Source organism: Malaclemys terrapin, chromosome 21, assembly GCF_027887155.1.
Source record: "Malaclemys terrapin pileata isolate rMalTer1 chromosome 21, rMalTer1.hap1, whole genome shotgun sequence".
NCBI lineage: Eukaryota > Metazoa > Chordata > Testudines > Emydidae > Malaclemys > Malaclemys terrapin.
The window spans coordinates 226,424-246,084 of record NC_071525.1 but is presented as its reverse complement, the minus strand read 5'-3'; the positions used below and the strand labels follow the sequence as shown (position 1 = coordinate 246,084).

The window sequence follows — 19,661 nt, the reverse complement described above, 5'->3', positions numbered from 1 at the left end:
GTGGCCAGGGAGATTGAAGATTAAGATGTATTCTTCCTGGCTCATGCATCACCACCATATTACTGTTATTATTTTGCAGTAGCGTCTAGAGGCCCCAATCAGGCAGCTAGGCTGCACTGTAGTAAGCACTATAAACATGTGACCAAAGGAAAATCCCTGTCCCAAAGAGTTTACAATTTAAGGCTATGTCTACACTATGCATCTTTTAGTGATACAGCTGTGCTGCTACAGCCATACCGCTAAAAGATGCGCAGTATAGTCGCTCCTTGTCAGCGGGAGAGAGCTCTCCCGTTGACAAAAAAATTCCACCCGCAACGAGAGGCAGTAGCTTTGTCAGCAGGAGAGCTCTCCTGCTGACAAAGTACTGTTCACTCCGGCGCTTTTTGTCAGTAAAACTTTTGTCGTTCGGGGTGTGTGTGTGTGTGTGTGTTTTTAATCACACCCCTGAATGACAAAAGTTTTACCAACAGAAGTCCAGTGTAGACAAAGCCTAAATATAATATGAGAGACAACAGGTGGATACAAAAAACAGATGAAAGCACAAAGTAACCGAGAGTTTATTATGATAAGCAGCAGTCAAAGCACACCAACTGCCTAGTCACCAGTAATAAAGATTCAGCAATTGGAATTTAGTTAACAATTCTGTTGATGCACAGAGCATTAAAGAATCCAGCTGACTCTCCCATAACTGCATTGACTTTATAGTAGCATGGAGAGTAAAACAGAAAAAAATATTTTATTTGGTTAAGCAAGTAGATATGATTTACAAACACAAACGGGTAAAGGATCTGTTGTACAAAAAGGTGCTAATTTTATATAGTTACTTTTATGACCATTACCATACTTTAAAAACTGAACTGAGTTTTTAAGAGTAAAGAAAAATTTGAACATTTTCTTACAGCATGGGAGAAAAAAAGTGCATTACTGGCTAATTCAAAACCAGCTAAATAAAATTTTACCACATTAAACACACACACACACACACACACAGCCCCCAACACGCTTCACTTTTAGACTGGAATCAAGCATGAGAAATTTCAATCCAAAGAACAATTTTCCCAGAAAGTTAAAAGTGCTCAAAAATAGGAGCTTATAATGAAAGTGCATCCTTAATCATAATGATAGTATTGTTACAGCAGAACAATAATAAAGGATTGTGTGAAATTCCACTTAGGTAATCTTGATAGTGTCTCTATGTATAAGACAGTAGAATACACTGTATCAGTACTGTATAGGACAGAATTCCAATATAGTGGAGATGCTCAAAGTGAAAAACAGCATTTCAGAACTCCATTATACTGGTAGTTTCCTAATATAGGAAAAATGTTATACGCTAATGTAACTTTTACCACCAAACCTTTTAAAAGTATCTTATTAGATATGGAATACAATAATATAGTAATACCATCAATGAGAAGGGAGGTAGCATAAAAAGCTCTCCTACCTGATAGTGACTGTAGTGCCTTTTCAATAGAAGGCAATGGGTCCTTTCTGAGAGGTCGGCTGAGAGAAGCCTCCTGTGCACTGAAGAGTCCAGGGCCATCAGTTAACTTTTTACGTCCACTAGTGCTGGTAGAGTTAGTGACTCTGCAGCTGCCGATTGCACTTGTGAAAAGATTTGTGTGTTCATCACTGGTAGCTGGCTCAGAGCTAGGGGTAAATCCTCCCAAGGACAGACCTGCAGAGTTTTCAGAACAGTCTATCTGTAATGGTGTCTGTAATCCCAATGCTAATGAATTAGACTCTGAAGGCTCTCTCCTGACCCACTGTTCCTCTCTGCTTAGCAAACCCTTTGAAGGCGAAAGGTGTGGACAAGACATATGACATCTATGTTTCTCTTTATGTTTGTATCTCTCACCAACAGCCTCCTTCCCAAATCTGTAGCGCTTCAAGGATTCCAGGACTGTTCTGGAAGAGCTGTTAGCAGTTATAGTGTCCATGGAAACCTGTGGTTGCTCTGAAGAACGATGTTCTCTATGTTTATGACGATGTCTGTGTTTATGTTCAAGCATCCAGCCATAAGCCATTTCAGGTGGAACACTTGGGTAGGTGCTCATAGAGAGGAGTGGAGTCCTGCTAGTTGTGAGGAAGGCTTCTTGACGTAGAAGCTTATGCTTCTTCTTGTGGTATTTGGCGGGATTAAGAAGCAAATGGCCTGTATGCATGTAAGAAGGTGGTGGCAATGGGGTAGTAAAAGAAGGAGAAGGTGGTGGAGGATAAAGAGTTGGAGGATACCTTCCATAATAACCTAATCCTATTGGAGTAGCTGCAAGGGGAGAAGGAGAATAAGGCATGCCATAAGAGGGATAGAATCCAGTACTGGAAAGAGGAAAACTAAGACTATGCATGAAAGGCATTTCTGCCATAGCCTCCCGCATCTTGGGGGGTCTGCCTCTCTTCTTCTTTAAATCAGGTTTTCGAATGTAGTGCAAAGGATCTAAAGGAAATGTTGGATGAGTATAGAAGCTATTGAAGTTTATCCTAAAAATGGTAGGCAGTAGGTCTCGGGGTATAAAATGATGACTTCTGTGGGTTATTCTAATTTCACTCAAACGACTTATTAGTTCCTCTAACTCAGCAAGGAAATCAGGGTCTTGCCTACCTCGGAGCTGAGGATATTTCTTTTTCCTTTTTCGCTTCTGTCTTTTCATTTTATCGTAGCTGAGGTAATCATGACCCCTGCGCTTACATTTATGTTTATGTTTTTCTTTTAGGCTACTTAAAACTGTTGAGGTTTCAGGGGAAATGAGGGAAACATGCTCAAATGAATGTCTTTTCTTCTTCTGCCCACAGAGTTTCTCTGCTCGGTCTGAAGTACTGTTATTATCTGTTCCTATTCCACTGTCACTGGGAACTGTCTCATCACTGTGAGACTCACTAATTGGTGAAGGAGTGGCTTCCTTCAGAGATGTCAGTTCACTTAAGTGAGAAGGAGAGTTCGGCAATAAAGTAGGAGGAGATAATCTCCTCCTTCCTTTGGAGGCCTTTTTCATTGCAAGGGTTTGAACTACACTTCCTTGTCTGGAGTGTAGATGTAAATATGGCACTGAACTGGGCTCAACAAATCCTGCATCACTGCTGACAGGGCTCTGTCCCCCACTTGCTGCAGAAGACTGAGAGCACACCGGAGATGGAAGAACCTCTGAATTATTAGCTGCTGAAGGCAGCAAAGGAGGAAGTACTTGTCCCAGAATTGTCCCAGCTGTTTGCTGGGTAGTATTCTCAAGAACAGTTAAACTGGCAGAATTACTAGTTAAAATACCATTTAGGACGGCTTTAGGTTTCCTACCTCTCCTCTTTCCTATGTAAATGGTTCCTTTCTTGCTGACATTTATCTGCTGGCCTAATTTTGAACCAAAAGTGGCAGCAAGGGTTGACACAGTATTGTGGAGTTTTGATTGCACTTTCCCTTTGTTATTTGGCTCCACTGTGCTAGAGAGGATTTGATTCAAAAGCTTTTTTCGCTTCAAAGTTTTCATTTTGTTTATTTTTCGGATAATTGTTTTCATTAATTGCCCATTACTTCTCTTGGTAACTTTTCTATCTGATTCTACCTCAACATCTCTCATGCTACACATAGTTTTCTGAGCTTCCTCTGGACCTCTGACCTGGTCCTTCCGCTCAAAAAAATCCCCACTACATTGCTGATCACTTTCAGATTCCATTTTGTTTGAATTATCTGTAGCAACAAAAGATGCCACAGACAGAATAGGTGGTTTCATTTTAACAGCTGATCTGATCTGCCTTTTAGGTCTCCCTCTCTTCTTCGGAAAAGTCTGTCCTGTTAAGTTTTGTTTTAGGGACGGAATTTCTATCTCTGGCTGCAGAACAGGAGGTTCTTGCTCTTCCTTTGACTGCACTGAGAAGACTTTTGATGCTGGAATTTTTAGGGTTCTCTTCGGGGGACCTTCCAGCTGGGGCATCTCCTTTGATTTAGGCCTTCCTCTTTTGGGCTTAAAAATTTCTGGTAAGATGTCACCTGACACACACACACTGGAGGGCTGTTTGTGAGTACTATAGAATTTTTGAGTCTGTCTGTCAGCTTCAGTTAACAGAGCAAGAGACTGTCCGCTGCTAGATTTGCTCAGTTTTGGCAACTGATGTTTGACAAATTCATGCTCTATAAATGAAGTTGACCCTATATTTTTCAAGAATTTAGCCTGCTCCAGACCACTGTTTGATAGTGCAGTGCATGAAATGTTTTTAAAAAGCTCTGACCTTTCTAATTCTAGACCCTTTGGAGGCTGACATATGTTTCTAGACACCACTTTAGTCCATCGTGGTTTCCTTCCTTTTTTTTTCTTTAAAGATTTTGACTGAGTAGCACTCAGGTCCTCAGCTCCTTGGCAAGGTTTCCCTGATGCAGTTATTGCACCAATCTTTAGAAACTGTTTGGTATTAAACAAACTTGTGAAGCTAACCACTGAAGAGGTGACGGTAGCATGAACATTTGATTCAGTTGCCAGACTGGTTTTTTTCCCTATGGAGGGACTAGTTCTTGTGGTGTCTGTGTGTGTGGCTTTTGAATCATTTAATTCTTTATCCAAACCTTTAAAATCAGTGCTCAGACTGTGATTCAATGACCTGTTCAGGTTCAGAAGTGTACTGTCCGAAGAAAACTGAGTCTTCCCAATCTGCTCAGAAATTCCTTCTAAGACATCTGTTGTGGTGGTACTTATATGTGATGGATTTGAAGCTAACTGAGAGGAAGTTGCTGTGGGGCTCCTGTTTAAGGTAGTAACAGACACTGTGGGTGAGGGTGATGGGAGGTTTCCCTCTCCAACAGCACTAAATGGGGACTTTGCTGTTGATACATCTGAAGCTCCTCCTGTTCTGAAGTCTGGTGAAGTGCAATATACTGGAAGCTGCTTTTCATGCTTAGATGTTTCATAAGTCCCCTTTTCATTGGATTGGAAACTGTCCTGCTGAATACAGGTTCCTTCGTTAAATATTTCTTTGTCTATACCAGCAACCTCTTTTCGAAATGAAATCTTTTCCAAGATATTGTCTTTATTCTGTCTTATAATATGTTTCTCAAAAGTTTTACTGCTGATATTATCTTTCAATAATTCTGTTGTCTCATGGCTTTCAAGATTATTGAGGTTTGTACTGCAAGAAAGCTTGAAGGGCTCCGAGGCAGGACTGAGAGAATCAGCTTTCAGACTTCCAGAGTCCTTGTTCATCAATCCTGCTGAAGTGCCAATCCCCGGCAGTTTCTTCCCAGAGTCCTTGTTAACCAGTCCCACAGGGGTGCCAATCCCTAGCAGCTTCTTCCCAGAGTCTTTGTTAATCAATCCTGCTGGGGTGCTAATCCCCAGCAGCTTCTTCCCCGAATCCTTGTTTACCAATCCCACTGGGGTACCAATCCCCAGCAGCTTCTTCCCCGACTCCTTGTTAACCAATCCCACTGGGGTGCCAATCCCCAATGACTTCTTGACCAACTCCTTGTTAACCAATCCTGTTGGGTTGCCAATCCCTGGTGGTTTCTTCACAGAGTCCTTATTAACTAATCCAGCCACAGAGTTAGTCACTGGTTGTTTCTTCCCAGAGTCCTTGTTAATTAATCCAGATGGAGTGCCAATCCCTGGTGGCCTCTTTCCAGAGTCCTTGTTAATTAATCCGGCTAAAGAGCCAATCCCTGGTGGCTTCTTCCCAGAGTCTTTGTTAACCAATATGGCTGCAGTGCCAGTCCCCAGTGGCTTCTTCCCTGAGTCCTTGTTAACCAATCCAGCAGCAATGCTAGTTCCTGGCAATTTCTTTACTAAGTCCTTGTTAACCAGTCCAGCTGCAGTTCCAGTTCCTGGTAGCTTCTTCCCAGAGTTTTTAACCAACCCAGATGGAGTTCCACTTCCTGGCTTCTTCTGCTTTGTTTTGGAAGACTTTGAGGGGGGGCAAATTGCAATAAGTTGAGCCAATTTTTCTGTTACAGTTGTTGCTCCATTAATTTGTGCTCTATCCTTCAAGTCAGGATCACGGCTACCAACAAGAGTAGGAGGAGCTGACTTTATATAATCTGTCATTTCAGTGGGTAGTGGAGAAAACTTCTTAGATACAGGACTTGTTTCTCCTTGTATGTCTTCCTCAGCACGGAATTCAACTGTTGCAATTTCTCCAGCTTTCTTGCAAAACTTTGAAGGGTCCTAAAAGTTTAAATAAGAAAAATACTTTAGAAACCAAGTAAAAACAAAAGTCAATTTTCTCTAATCATACTACCCTATAGTATGGAGTGCTTGATGTAATTAATCATTGCTGTTTGATAAGGGATCACTGTGAATGAGATGTTGAATCTCAATGGACTGTATCATTTTTAAAAGTACACATTTCAGTGGACATATACAGGCTTTTATAAAACAACTATCACCCACACACCTTCACAACACCCAGTCCAAGTAATTTAATCTGTTCTACTGATTGGTGTGGTCATGGGCTTTCAGCACAGTAGACTGCTAACTGTGCTAAAATATACTGAACTGCATGGTGGTTTGTGCACTGGAAAAATGAGGACTAGAGTCTACCAAAATTATTTGCAGCTGTGGCTTAAACTATATTTGAAACCTAGTCTCTAGAGGTGAAAAGCTATGCTAATACAATAATCCATTACATCACTAAATGTTTTTTGGAGATGTTCCAGTAAATTAATCTTTTCCTTACAAAGGATTTTCATCTTTTATATACCGCTCCCAATAGAGATCCTAGAAATGCATGAGATGTATTAACTTCTACTGGGAGCTGGGGGAGGAACTGACACTCATTTTTTTATCAAGTAATGAAGTAGAAAGTACAAGGTTTGAAGAAACTTACCTGACACCTATTGGCCCGAGGATTAAGCCTACTACCCATGTTGAAAAATATTGGTGCTACCATGCCCACCCAACACCATCCTCCCTGACATTTAAATTAATACAAAAATTGTATACCGTTTATTTTTACTGTACTTAATTGACAATCAATTTTGTATTTAATAAATTTTACAAATCTAACTTGGGTTGGCCAAATAGCAGAAAAAATATTTGTTGAATATATTTAAATGTCACCATAATTCATTTAATATTATTTGATGAACAGGAGGTAACAAGCAATAGAGCTGCTCAAATACTGCAAAACAAAATTGTTGAGATATACCAGTGATGTTAATTGAGTAATTATAATACACCTCTACCCCGATATAATGCGACCCAATATAACACGAATTTGGATATAACACGGTAAAGCAGCGCTCCGTGGGAGCGGGGTTACGCGCTCCGGCAGATCAAAGCAAGTTCGATATAACGCGGTTTCACCTATAATGAGGTAAGATTTTTTGCCTCCCAAGGACAGCGTTATATCGGGGTAGAAGTGTATATTAGCAGGGTTCTTTTTGACCAGTTTTACTTACTTCAGTATCGTGCTTTTGCTAGACCTTCTTTCCCTTCCTGGCTTCACCCACTATTTTATGTAGTCTTGAGCAGCCAAAATTTTGATTAAAAAAAGGAGTCTAAATTTAGGCTCCTATGTTCATGTAAAGTCAATGGGATTTGTGCTCCTAATTCACTTAAGCACTTTTGAAAATCCCATAACTAAGGCACCTATATATGGACTTGGTGTCAGGAGTAAGGCCCTCAGCCGCACCTGCTCAGTACTCCTGACACCCTAATGAGCCAGCCAGGCTGCCTGATGGACCACCTTGCCTGACTGGCTGAGGAAGCCAGCAGGCAAGCTCTTAAACCTAGCAGCAGCAGCTACTTGCTGGCTGCTCAACGCACATACCCATGGGACTGTGCCTCCATAAGCTTGTCTCTCTGAGCCTGCTCCTGCTCCTCCACATCTCCAGTCCAGACCCTGTTCTGCACCCAGCCTTGCTCCTGCCTCAGAACCAGCTCTGCTTCTGCCATCCCTGACTCCTGGTAATCCAGCTCTGACTCTGACTCCACCTCAACCCCTGGCTCTGGCATTCGGGCTCTGACTTCGGTCCTGACCCTTGACTCTGATTCCTGACTTCAACTCTGTCTTGCCCCTTGTCTCTGGCACTTGGACTCTGACCACTAGGCCTAACTGCCTATGACCCAGTCCACTGACACGTAGGAGTCTAATTTCTGGCTCCTATTTTAAAAAATGTTAGTCAATAGTCTATTTCCTCTTTTCCTTCTCTCTCTTTCTCCATTCCTCCTATAGCTCTCTTTCTTTCCCTTTTGTTAAGTTGTGGACTCTGACTCCTACCTGATATTTCATGTTTCTCCTTTCTTCTCCAATATCTCTTTACATGCTGCACTTCTCTTTTCTAATGTATCCCATCAATCTCTCCTCTTTTACACCCACCCATGCTCCCATACATAGGGCTTGGAAGTTTTACTAGACAGTGAAATATTTTGAGACCTCACTGTCTGGGACAAAACCAAACTGAGAAGCAATCCCTGCCGCCTTGAACTGCTGGGATAGGGAAATATACACCTCTACCCCGAGATAACGCGACCCGATATAACATGAATTCAAATATAACGCGGTAAAGCAGTGCTCCGGGGGGGGGAGGGTGGCTGCTGCGCTCCGGCGGATCAAAGCAAGTTCGATATAACGTGGTTTCACTTATAACGCAGTAAGATTTTTTGGCTCCCGGGGACAGCGTTATATCGGGGTAGAGGTGTACTAGAAATCTTGTCCTAGGACCCTGCTCAGTTTGCCCCATATTTTGTAAAAGTCTTTGGCTAGCAAGAGTGATAAACTGGAAGGTCTCCCCTCGCAAACCCTCTGACTGTCAGAAGGGAGAAAGTGCACATTCTCACTCTCTATACATGCCTGTGTCCCTCCTTCAAACCCAGGGCTTCTTGTTTTCTTCAGAAAGGTGCCTCAGCTACTCTACCCTTTTCCCAACTCTCTCTTGTAGGTCCTGCTCCTCAGTGAATAGTTCCAGCGCCTGCCTCTACTGTGGTTCAACTCAGAGCACTGTAGCAAAATTTATTTGATTCTTGTCAGTTTCACAAAACTGGAATATTTTCCAAAAAGGATCTGAACAGCAGCAGTGAAAATGGAGACGGCTGATCAATTTTCATTTTGTTGCAGGCTGGAAAGCTCTGAGCACCAGCAGATACTTCATGTGTCTGTTGGCAGATTTAGGAAAACAGCACTGCACTTAGTTTACCCTCAGGTGACATTTGAAAAGTGGTTTCAAACTGTAAGAACTCAAACTGTCCTCTTCAAGTCATGCACTAATTTGGACCAAGTCCCAAAGCATGTGCACAGGTTTTGATTGCCTGCAATATATTCTTGGAGAAAGGTGCAGATCAAACTAGTCTTCGATGGGAGGGGAGGTCAAGATCTTGAAATTTTGTTATTAAACTAGCATAGATTTTGCAGAAATTGATGGCACTCATCCTGAAAAGCTTCTTCCTCATCGTGAATGCGTATTTCAAGCCCATAGAAAATAATTGTCAAACATTGGGGGGGGAGGGGGGGAATAAACTGAAACTGGTGCTGAATTAAAGACAAGAGGTTGGAAGAAACCTGTATTTTTGCCTGCAACTCCAGAAACCAGCCCTCTGTCCTAGTTTGGAAACCAAGTATTTTGAAGTATCAGAGGGGTAGCCGTGTTTGTTGCTTTTTACAGATCCAGACTGAGAGTCCTGTGGCACCTTTAAGACTAACAGATGTATCGGAGCATAAGCTTTCGTGGGTGCATGCATGCATCCGACGAAGTGGGCATTCACACACGAAAGCTTATGCTCTAATACATCTGTTAGTCTTAAAGGTGCCACAGGACTCTCTGTTCCAAGTATTTTGAATTTTACAGTTAAAAAAAAATTCACTTAATCACAGGTACGTTAACAGAAAATATCTGGTTTAACATACACTTTTTGGGAACCAATTTCATTTTGTTAATTGGATATAAAATAAAACAAATCCAGTTAATAGAGACATCTTGGTATAGAGAACATTTTGTCTCCCTAGGAGATTTCTATATCAATAGACTGCTAGTGTAGTTACAAATCCATTATGAAAGGCAACATTTATAACCTGGATCAACAGAACAGCTCTTTGTTTACCCTATTCTCTGGAATGTTAAATAATTGACCACTGGTGACATCAAGTGATTTATCTAAATAAAAATAAATCACTCACATGCTATTGTCTGACTGATTAACTTGCTGAACCATGTAAATGGTCAACTGAACTGCAAAGACAGTATTTCACCACCTTTCCCCATTATCAATTACTTAAGAGCTCAGCCAATCAAAATATATTTAATGCCTGAAGCTTTTTTACTGCAACAAGAGTGTCTGGTGTTCAAATAAAGGTAGGATTTTAAAAAATTAAATAATTCTGATAATTTAAAAAAGTGATTTCTAAAATGTTCCTAGATGAATCTGGGAATACTGCTGAAGTAATAAGGCTTTTCACTTCACAGATCTCTCAACAGATCTCTCTTAAACTGCAGCAAGGGAGGTCTAGGTTGTTCATTAGGAAAAAGTTCCTAACTGTCAGGGTGGTTAAACACTGGAACAAATTGCCTAGGGAGGTTGTGGAATCTCCGTCTCTGGAGATATTTAAGAGTAGGTTAGATAAATGTCTATCAGGGATGGTCTAGACAGTATTTGGTCCTGCCATGCGAGCAGGGGACTGGACTCGATGACCTCTCGAGGTCCCTTCCAGTCCTATAATCTATGAATCTATGAAAAACATCAAAGGGAGTCCTACTTCTGCTTATAAACATATACCATTACAAAGGTTTGAACAATTATCTATTTTTATGATTGTTTTAGTCTCTCATAACTCATTACTTGTTTCACAGCACCCAAAAGTGTGGTAAATTGCTTTCCTAACACATAAAAACACATGAGTCCTGCCCTGAAGTGCTTATAATTTGACTAAAGGTGAAGAACAAGGGTATGGAGAATGAGAGAGGAGGACAAGGGTTGTAATAGCAAGATTGTATGATTGCATAGCAAGTATTGCAACCATCTTAATGAATTTAACATTGTCTTCTTTGAAGATGTGTTTTAAACTGTTTAATTTATATTACAAAAGTTAGGAGTTTGTGTCTGAGCACTTGGGGTTAAAGTGTGAGAGGGGAGTAGTGGGAAGGAGAAGTTGCAGGAGTGAGAGACAGGAGTGCCTAAAGGGAAGCTGAGTGAGAGGGAGGTGGAAATGGAAAAGGAGGAAGGGAAGATTAATAAGAAACACAATAGATAAGAGATAGTGAGGATGGGCAGCTGAAGGGTCACAGTGATAGGAGAGGGGTGATGTAAAGGTGGACCAGCCACCAGTGTCAATACAACAAATGTGAAAAAGCATCCTGAGTCCAAGATCTGGTAGCATCAGTGGCTAGGACATTTTTAACCCTAGCTGCTTCTGGACTGGACAGTCCAACCGTCTTCCCGTTAGCTACAGCTCCCTCATTTTAGAAGAGGGGACTGTTGGCAAGCTGCTGACAGCCCTTTGACCCTGGAATTCAAAAGTGATGCATATAGCTGATAATAACTGGAGCACTAGGTATTTTATTATTTTCAAATACTTTCTCCAACCAAAGGCTTTGGTCTTTATCATTACCTAAAATATACAGATAATCTTTGGAGGTACAATTAGAGTTTCTGATCTTCCTGGAATGTTGCAGACTTTAACCTTTTAACTGCCCATCAATACTAAACCAAAGAAACTAGACTCATTTACCACTTCCTCCCACCTCTTGGTTGCAGACCTATCTTCAAACTGCCTCTCAGGCTGTGTCTACATTGATAATTTAGGTGTCTTCCACTATTAATCTGGCATCAGTCCAACTCCAACAGTTCTAGCAATGGTGTGAATGCTAGTATAGACAAATAACCATGTCATCAAACATTGCTCAGAGTAAGTCAGATAACATGTCTGTGGCCAGCCTACATTACAGTTTAGATCCTTGCTAGTACCTGTGCTAGATCAAGGGTGGGAGAATTGTCTCAAAATCTCTGCATAGACTAGGCCCCAGTAGCTGAATGTCACTTTACACAATGCTCACTGCCCTGCTGGCACAAGGAGTGACTCCAGAAATCAAACAGTCTTCCACAAAGCGGTGATGTGTTCTTGATTAAAGTCCTTTCTAAAGCAAAAACCTGTTGGGTCAGATCCCTCTAGGCCAGAGGTGGGCAAACTACGGCCCGCGGGACTGTCCTGCCCGGCCCTTGAGCTCCGGCTGGGGAAGCTAGCCCCCAGCCCCTCCCCTGCTGTTCCCCCACCCCGCAGCCATGCGGGCAGCGCTCTGGGTAGCGGGGTTGCGCGCTCCTGCGGAGCAGAGTGGCAGTGTGTCTAGCTCCGTCCAGGCGTCACGGCTGCCAAACATGCTGCTCTGAGCGGCACGGTAAGGGGGCTGGGGGTTGGATAAGGAGTGGGGGGTCCCACAGGGCAGTCAGGGGACCGGGGGCGGTTGGATGGGGTGGTTTGGGGGGGCCATCAGGGGACGGGGAACAGGGGGGTTGCATAAGCATGGGAGTCCCAGTGGGCCTGTCAGGGGTGTGGATAGGGGTCGGGGCAGTCAGGGGACTGGGAGCAGGGGGGTTGGATAGGGGGTAGAGTCTTGGGGGGCGGTTGGGGCAGGGGGTCCCAGGAGGGGGTGGTTAGGGGACAAGGAGCAGGGGGGTTTGGATGGGTCAGGGGTTCTGAGGGGAGCGGGAAGTGGGAGGGGGCAGATAGGAGATGGGGGCCAGGCTGTTTGGGGAGGCACAGCGTTCCCTACCTGGCCCTCCATACAGTTTTGCAATCCCAATGTGGCCCTTGGGCCAAAAAGTTTGCCCGGCCCTGCTGTTTCAAAGGGTTGATGCCTCCAGGTACTTCTCAGTTGTTTGCTTTGGAAGCTACTAGTGCTAGAGGGATTTTGTAATATGGAGAACAGTTTGGCATTGAGCCCAGCTTTTCCATGGCAGCTGCAATCTTATGTAAATTGTACTGGGGCTTCACATTTCAGAGGAGCTTTTTTCCTTTGCACACACAAAACAGACAGCTGTGGGGGCAGCCATGATCTGTCCTACAGCCTGGAGACTAAACAAGATGCCACTCTTATTTCCCAAAATAACATAGCGTGGAACCATATGCTCCCTTAAATGGAAAAGGAGTAATCCAAAGCTCACTTCTCTTGGGTTGACCAACCACAAGGTAGCAGGGTGTGCTTTCAATGAGCAAAAACATTTTAATGGTGCAATAGTTTGTTCGGCGAAGTTCGTCAGCCCTATAGATATATATCCAGACTATTGCTTTCCTTTTTTGTTTCTGCAGTTTTAAGCTGGCCCACATGCAGCTGATTTAGCATTTCACTTCCTCTTGTTGCATAGTGTGGTTGAAAAGTCAGCACTGTTTTTAATGGATGCAAATAGGGATTTATAACTCAAGAAAGTATTTCTTATTTTCCTGTTGATCTAACGAACGTAAATTACCCAGGTATAATACTAAGGGTCTTTACTAAAGAGAGCTAACAGGAGACATTAACAGATAAAAACCTCATCTTGGATGTCTTGCTTAGGGACTGCCATTTATGCCTATATACTCTTATTAAAAATAAAATAAAAAGTAACTTTAAATCATGCTGAGATGTCCACATTGAAGCTGTCAAATAAGCATGCATGATTACCTAATACTAAACTATAGCAAGCAATGAAAATTAATTATATTTGATAAGAATATTATGTATGTTTACGTGATGAGTGTAAGATTTAGGATATACTTAACTACACTTTCTTTACCATTAAATGCTCATGTTTTGTAAATGACATAACGTTCTTCTTACTTAGCAACTACAACTGTTTTTTGAAACAAGTTTTTTGTTTTGGAATCTCTTCTCTTCCCCACCTCAACTTTCGAAAGCCTTAAGCAAACGCAATGAAGGGGTCACTAAATTATTAATAAAAGTTAAGTAGTACATGGCACTGCCCTATTAATTGTTTGTATGATTGCTGCGTCTAAAAGCCCCCTGTGCTAGATGCTGCACAAACACAAAAACAAACAAAAAAAGGAAAACAGAAGATACCAGATTCTGGCTTGGTAAATGTTGTAGGGAGGAGGGTTTTGATTTTGTGGAAAACCGGTACACCTTCTATAATGAGAGGCAGATGTATAGCTTCGATGGCCTCTGCCTCAGTAGAAGGAGGATACATTTTCTTGTAGACAGGCTGACTAGAATAGTTAAGTGGGCATTAAACTAATAGTAAAAGTGGAGGGTAAAAAGAGAGACGATATGAGCATTCACCACAAAGATTAAGATGTTGAGAACAAAATTAATTGAACCTGGACATGAAGAGAAAAAAAAATCTTTAATTGCCAATTCATCAATCTATAGGAGCCTGGGTAACAAACAAGATGAACTGGAATTACTCATTTATGAGCATAAAATTCACGCTAGTTGGTATTACTGAAATTTGAAGGGATGATTTGCATGATTGGAATGTTAAACTCAATGGTTACAACCTATCTAGGAAGGTTTGAGTGGGCAAAAGGGGAGGGAGAGTGGAACTCTATATTAAAAATGGCATTACTGTTTCTGAGTCACTGATAACTTGGAAGAAAGTGATCATGAAAGCTTATCTCTCAATGTCCTAGCAGATAAAGCACAAAATAGGGTATCAGTTGTGTTTGCTACAGACCACCAAATCCCACCAGGGAACAGGATGGCTATCCCTTTACACTCTTATCTATAATGTGTAGGGAAAAAAAGATGAATGATCATAGGGGACTTCAATTTGAGTGACATATGCTGGGGGTCTCATGCTGCCAGTACTAAAACATCATTGTAATTTCTAAACGTTATAGATGACAATTTCCTGACCCAAAGTATGTTGCATCCAACATGGAGGAATTTTTTTTATTAGGCCTTGTCCTAACAGATAAAGAGGAACTCATCACAGAACTAAAAATTAATAGTAACTTAGGTACAAGTGATCATGACTTGATCACATTTATGAAGTGCAAGGAGAATAAAGTCCACACCAATAATATAAATACTTGGTGCTTTAATAGGGCCAATTTCACAAAGTTGAAAACAATTATGAGCCAAATCAGCTGGGAGGAAGAATTTAATCAGAAAAATGTGAATGATAATTGGGAATAATTTAAGAACACCTTACTAGATGCCCCCAAATCTCACAACTGAGGAAGGAGGCGGCTCTGATGGTTAAAAAACCAACCTGGTTTAAAGGGGAAGTTAAGGCAGCTATAAAAAAAGACAGCTAGATTGACTAGATAGAAAAAAAAAACAAGTGAAAGAAAGGGGAAGCTGATAGTAATGAACATAAATCAGAAGTCAGGAATTGTAGAAAACTGACAGGTAAAGCAAAAGGACATAAGCAGGAATCTATGGCAGCAGAGTTAAGGAAAATAAGAAGGAATTTTTAAAATATATTCGGAACAAAAAGAATCCTGAAAATGGGATTGGTCCATTACTAGATGGAAAAGGTAGAATTATCCATAATAATGTAGAAAAGACAGCAGTATTCAATAAATATTTCTGTTCTGTATTTGGGGGCAAACAGAAGATCTCATCTCATCATAGGGTGGTAACATTCTTTCCATTCCACTAGGATCTCCAGAAGACATTAAACAAAAACTAATAAAGTTAGATTTTTTAAATCAGCAGGTCCAGATAACTTGCATCCAAGAGTTTTAAAAGAGCTGGTGGGCAGCTTGTTGGACTGTTGATGTTGATTTTCAGTAAGTCTCGCAGCACAGGGGAAAGTTCCACATAAAGTGGCCAGATAGCAAGTGTGAAAAATCAGGATGAGGGTGGGGAGGTAATAGGAGCCTATATAAGAAAAAGACCCCAAAATCAGGACTGTCCCTATAAAATTGGGACATCTGGTCATCCTAGTTCCACAAGACAGGAAGAAAGCTAGTGTTGTGTCAATATTTAGAAAGTGTAAATGGGATTACCCAGGTAATTATAGGCCCCTCAGCCAAACATCAATTCCTAGCAAGATAACGGAGCAGCTGACAAGAGACTTGATTAATAAAGATTTAAAGGGGGTAATGTAATTAATGAAAGTCCATGTACGCTCATGGAAAATAGAGCCTTCAAACTAACCTGATACCTTTTTTTGATTAAATTACAAGTTTGGAGGATAAAAAGGTAATAGTGTTGACATAATATACCTACACTTCTGTATGGTGTTTGATTTGGGACCGCACGACATTTTGATTAAAAAACTAGAACATAAAATTAACATGGCACATGTTAAATGGATTAAAAACGGATAGGTCTCAAAATGCAATTGTAAACAGGGAATTGTCATCGAGCGGGTGTGCTTTCAGTGAGGTCCCAGAGGGATCAGCTATTGGCTCTATGCTATTTAACATTTTTATCAGTGACATGGAAGAAAACATAAAATCATCACTGATAATGATTTCAGATTACACAAAGATGGGGGAGTCGTAATAATGAAGAAGACAAGTCACTAATGCAGAGCAATCCAGATCTCTTGGCAAACCGGTGCAAGCAAATAATATGTGCTTTAATATGGCTAAATGTATAGGTATACATCTAGGAACAAAGAATGTAGGCCATACTTACCAGATGGGGAACTCTTTCCTGGGAAGCAATTTCTCTGAAAAAGATTTGGGGGTCAGGGTGGATAATCAGGTGAACATGAGCTCCCAATGAGACACTGTAGCCAAAAGAGCTAGTACGATCCTGCGATGAATAAATGGGAATCTTGAGTAGGAGCAGAGAGTTTATTTTACCTCTATATACTGGTGCAACTGCTGCTGGAATACTGTGTCCAGTTCTGGTGCCCCCAATTGAAGAAGGATGTTGATAAATTGGAGAGGGCTCAGAGAAGAGAATGATTAAAGGATTAGAAAACATGACTTATCGTTATAAGATAAACAGATTGAGCTCTTTGAGTCTAACAAAGAGAACATTAAGGAGTGACTTGATTACTGTCTACAAGTATCTACATGGGGAACAAATAATAATGGGCTCTTCAATTGATCAGAGAAAGTTATAACACGATCCAATGGCTGGAAGTTCAGGCTAGACAAATTCAGACTGGAAATAAGGCATTAATTTTTAACAGGGAGGGTAATTAACCATTGGAACAATTTACCAAAAGTCATGGTGGATTCTCCATCACTCAAAATTTTAAAATCAAAGTTGGATATTTTTCTAAAAGATATACTCTATGAATTATTTAGGGAAGTTCTATAAGAACAGCCCTACTGGATCAGACCAAAGGTCCATCTAGCCCAGTATCCTGTCTTCCGACAGTGGCCAGTGCCAGGTGTCCCAGAGAGACTGAACAGAACAGGTAATCATCAAGTGATCCATCTCATGTTGCTCATTCCCAGCTTCTGGCAAACAGAGGCTAGGGACACCATTTCTGCCCATCCTGGCTAATAGCCATTGATGGACCTATCCTCCATGAATTTATCTAGTTCTTTTTTGAATCCTGTTATGGTCTTGGCCTTCACAACATCCTCTGGCAAGGAGTTCCACAGATTGACTGTCTGTTGTGTGAAGAAATACTTCCTTTTATTTGTTTTAAACCTGCTGCCTATTAATTTCATTTGATGACCTCTAGTTCTTGTGTTATGAGTAGTAAACAACACCTCCTTATCTACTTTCTCTCCACCAGTCATGATTTTATAGACTTCAGTCATATCTCCCCTTAGCCATCTCTTTTCCAAGCTGAAAAGTCCCAGTCTTATTAATCTCTCCTCATACAGAATCCGTTCCATACCCTTAATCATTTTTGTTGCCCTTTTCTGAACCTTTTCCAATTCCAATACATCTTTTTTGAGATGGGGTGACCACATCTGCACACAGTATTCAAGATGTGGGCATACCATGGATTTATATAGCGGCAACATGATATTTTCTGTCCTATTATCTATCCCTTTCTTAATTATTCCCAGCATTCTGTTCGCTTTTTTGACTGCTGCTGCACATTGAGTGGATGTTTTCAGAGAACTTTCCTCATGACTCCAAGATCTTTTTCTTGAGTGGTAAACGCTAATTTAGACCCCATCATTTTATATGTATAGTTGAGATTATGCTTTCTGACGTGCATTACTTTGCATTTATCAATATGACCTGTGTTATACAGGAGATGAGACTAGATGGTCATAAGCACATAAGACTGGCCCTACTGGGTCAGACCAACAATTCATCTAGCTCAGTATCCTGTCTTCCAACCATGCTCAGTGCTAGTTGTTTCAGAGGGAATGGACAGGACAATTATCAAGTGATCCAACCCATGGCCCAGGTTCTGGCAGTGACAGGTTTAGGGACATGTGGGGCATGGCATTGAGTCCCTGACCATTTTGGGTAATAGCCATTGATGGACCTATGCTCCATGAATTTATTTAATTTTTATGAACCCAATTATACCTTTGGCCTTAACAACATCCTCTGTCCACAAGTTCCACAGGTTGACAGTGCATTATTTGAAGAAGTATTTATGTTTGTTTTAAACCTGCTGCCTATTAATTTCATTAAGTGACTCAGGGTTCGTGTGTTATGTGGAGGGGTAAAACTTCCTTATTCACTTTCTCCACACCATTCATGATTTTATAGACCTCCATCATATCTCTCCTTAGTCAGCTCTTTTCTAAGATAAACAGTCCCAGTCTTTTCAATCTCTCCTCATATAGAAGTTGTTCCATATCCCTAAACATTTTTGTTGCCCTTCTCTGTACTTTTTCAAGTGTAACATATCTTTTTTGATATGGGATGATGAGAACTGCATGCAGTATTCAAGGTGTGGGCATACCATGGGTTTATATCATGGCATTATGATATTTTTCCAGCACCTCCATAATATGTATATCTATATAATATGGTTTGGGTTTGGTGTGGGTGGTGTTGGTTTGAGGGTTTTTTTGGTTTGTTTTGAAACACTTATAGCCAAGGATTAAATTAAACTAAAATAATTTTTCATCCAGTATCAAAAAAGCACAGTATGATTTTTAATTTAATCTAGATATGTTTTTTTTTATTAAAAACTCCAAGCCTAACCAAACTTCCTCCCTGACAGCCAGATAGAATAATCTTAGATAAAGTCTATACTGGATCTGAAACCTCAAACTGAATTTTTACGTAGACCAAGAAAAACTATTGTGCTCTGGTACAGAGGCGCAAATTAAAAAAGCATTGCTCTAGCTTGCAGGATACAGGTGTTCAGGAAAGAGCTTGAAGGACACAGTAGTTCTAAGAAATCATGCTTTTCTATTCTAATAGGGAAACAGGCAGGATGTTGATGTTGTCCATGGTGACGTAGAAAGGAGGTAGTGGGGAGGATTTGGGGGGGGAGGAGGAGGGAGACAGGGACAGGGGGAGATTAAGAGCTGTTTCATCCATGTTGAGTTTGAGCGGACAGCTAATAATGGTTTCTGGGGAGCCCTGCCTCATTCAATGCTCATCTGAAAACATGTATGTTCACCTCCTGTGCTGTTCATTCCATTGTGTTCCATGGAAGACTACAGACAGATTTTGGTCTCTAATATGTCAGCTAACATGCACAGCAGCCAATTTTACAAAACACACTCCCTCATGTATTAAATAAAAATAGTTACATTATAGGCAAGATTCTTGGTCCTTGTAGGGTCCCTTTACATTTTTTGGGATTGCCTGGCCACTAAGAATTCCCCTGGTGCAGGGATATCTTCCTGATGACAATTTATAATGGGGGTGCTGACAGCCATTGAACCAAACTGTAAACCCTATATATGACAGAAACCAC

General features: G+C 41.1%; 1 protein-coding gene across 4 annotated transcripts in view; it reads right to left on the bottom strand.

Annotated features, from left to right (window-relative positions):
- Positions 1-19,661, bottom strand: part of ASH1L (ASH1 like histone lysine methyltransferase) — a 146,236-nt gene that overhangs the window by 89,643 nt on the left and 36,932 nt on the right. For all 4 annotated transcript variants that reach the window (XM_054011466.1, XM_054011463.1, XM_054011464.1 and 1 more), the window contains one exon: positions 1,445-6,140. In XM_054011466.1, coding sequence (XP_053867441.1) covers positions 1,445-6,140 — 4,696 coding nt within the window. The remainder of the gene's footprint in view (positions 1-1,444; positions 6,141-19,661) is intronic.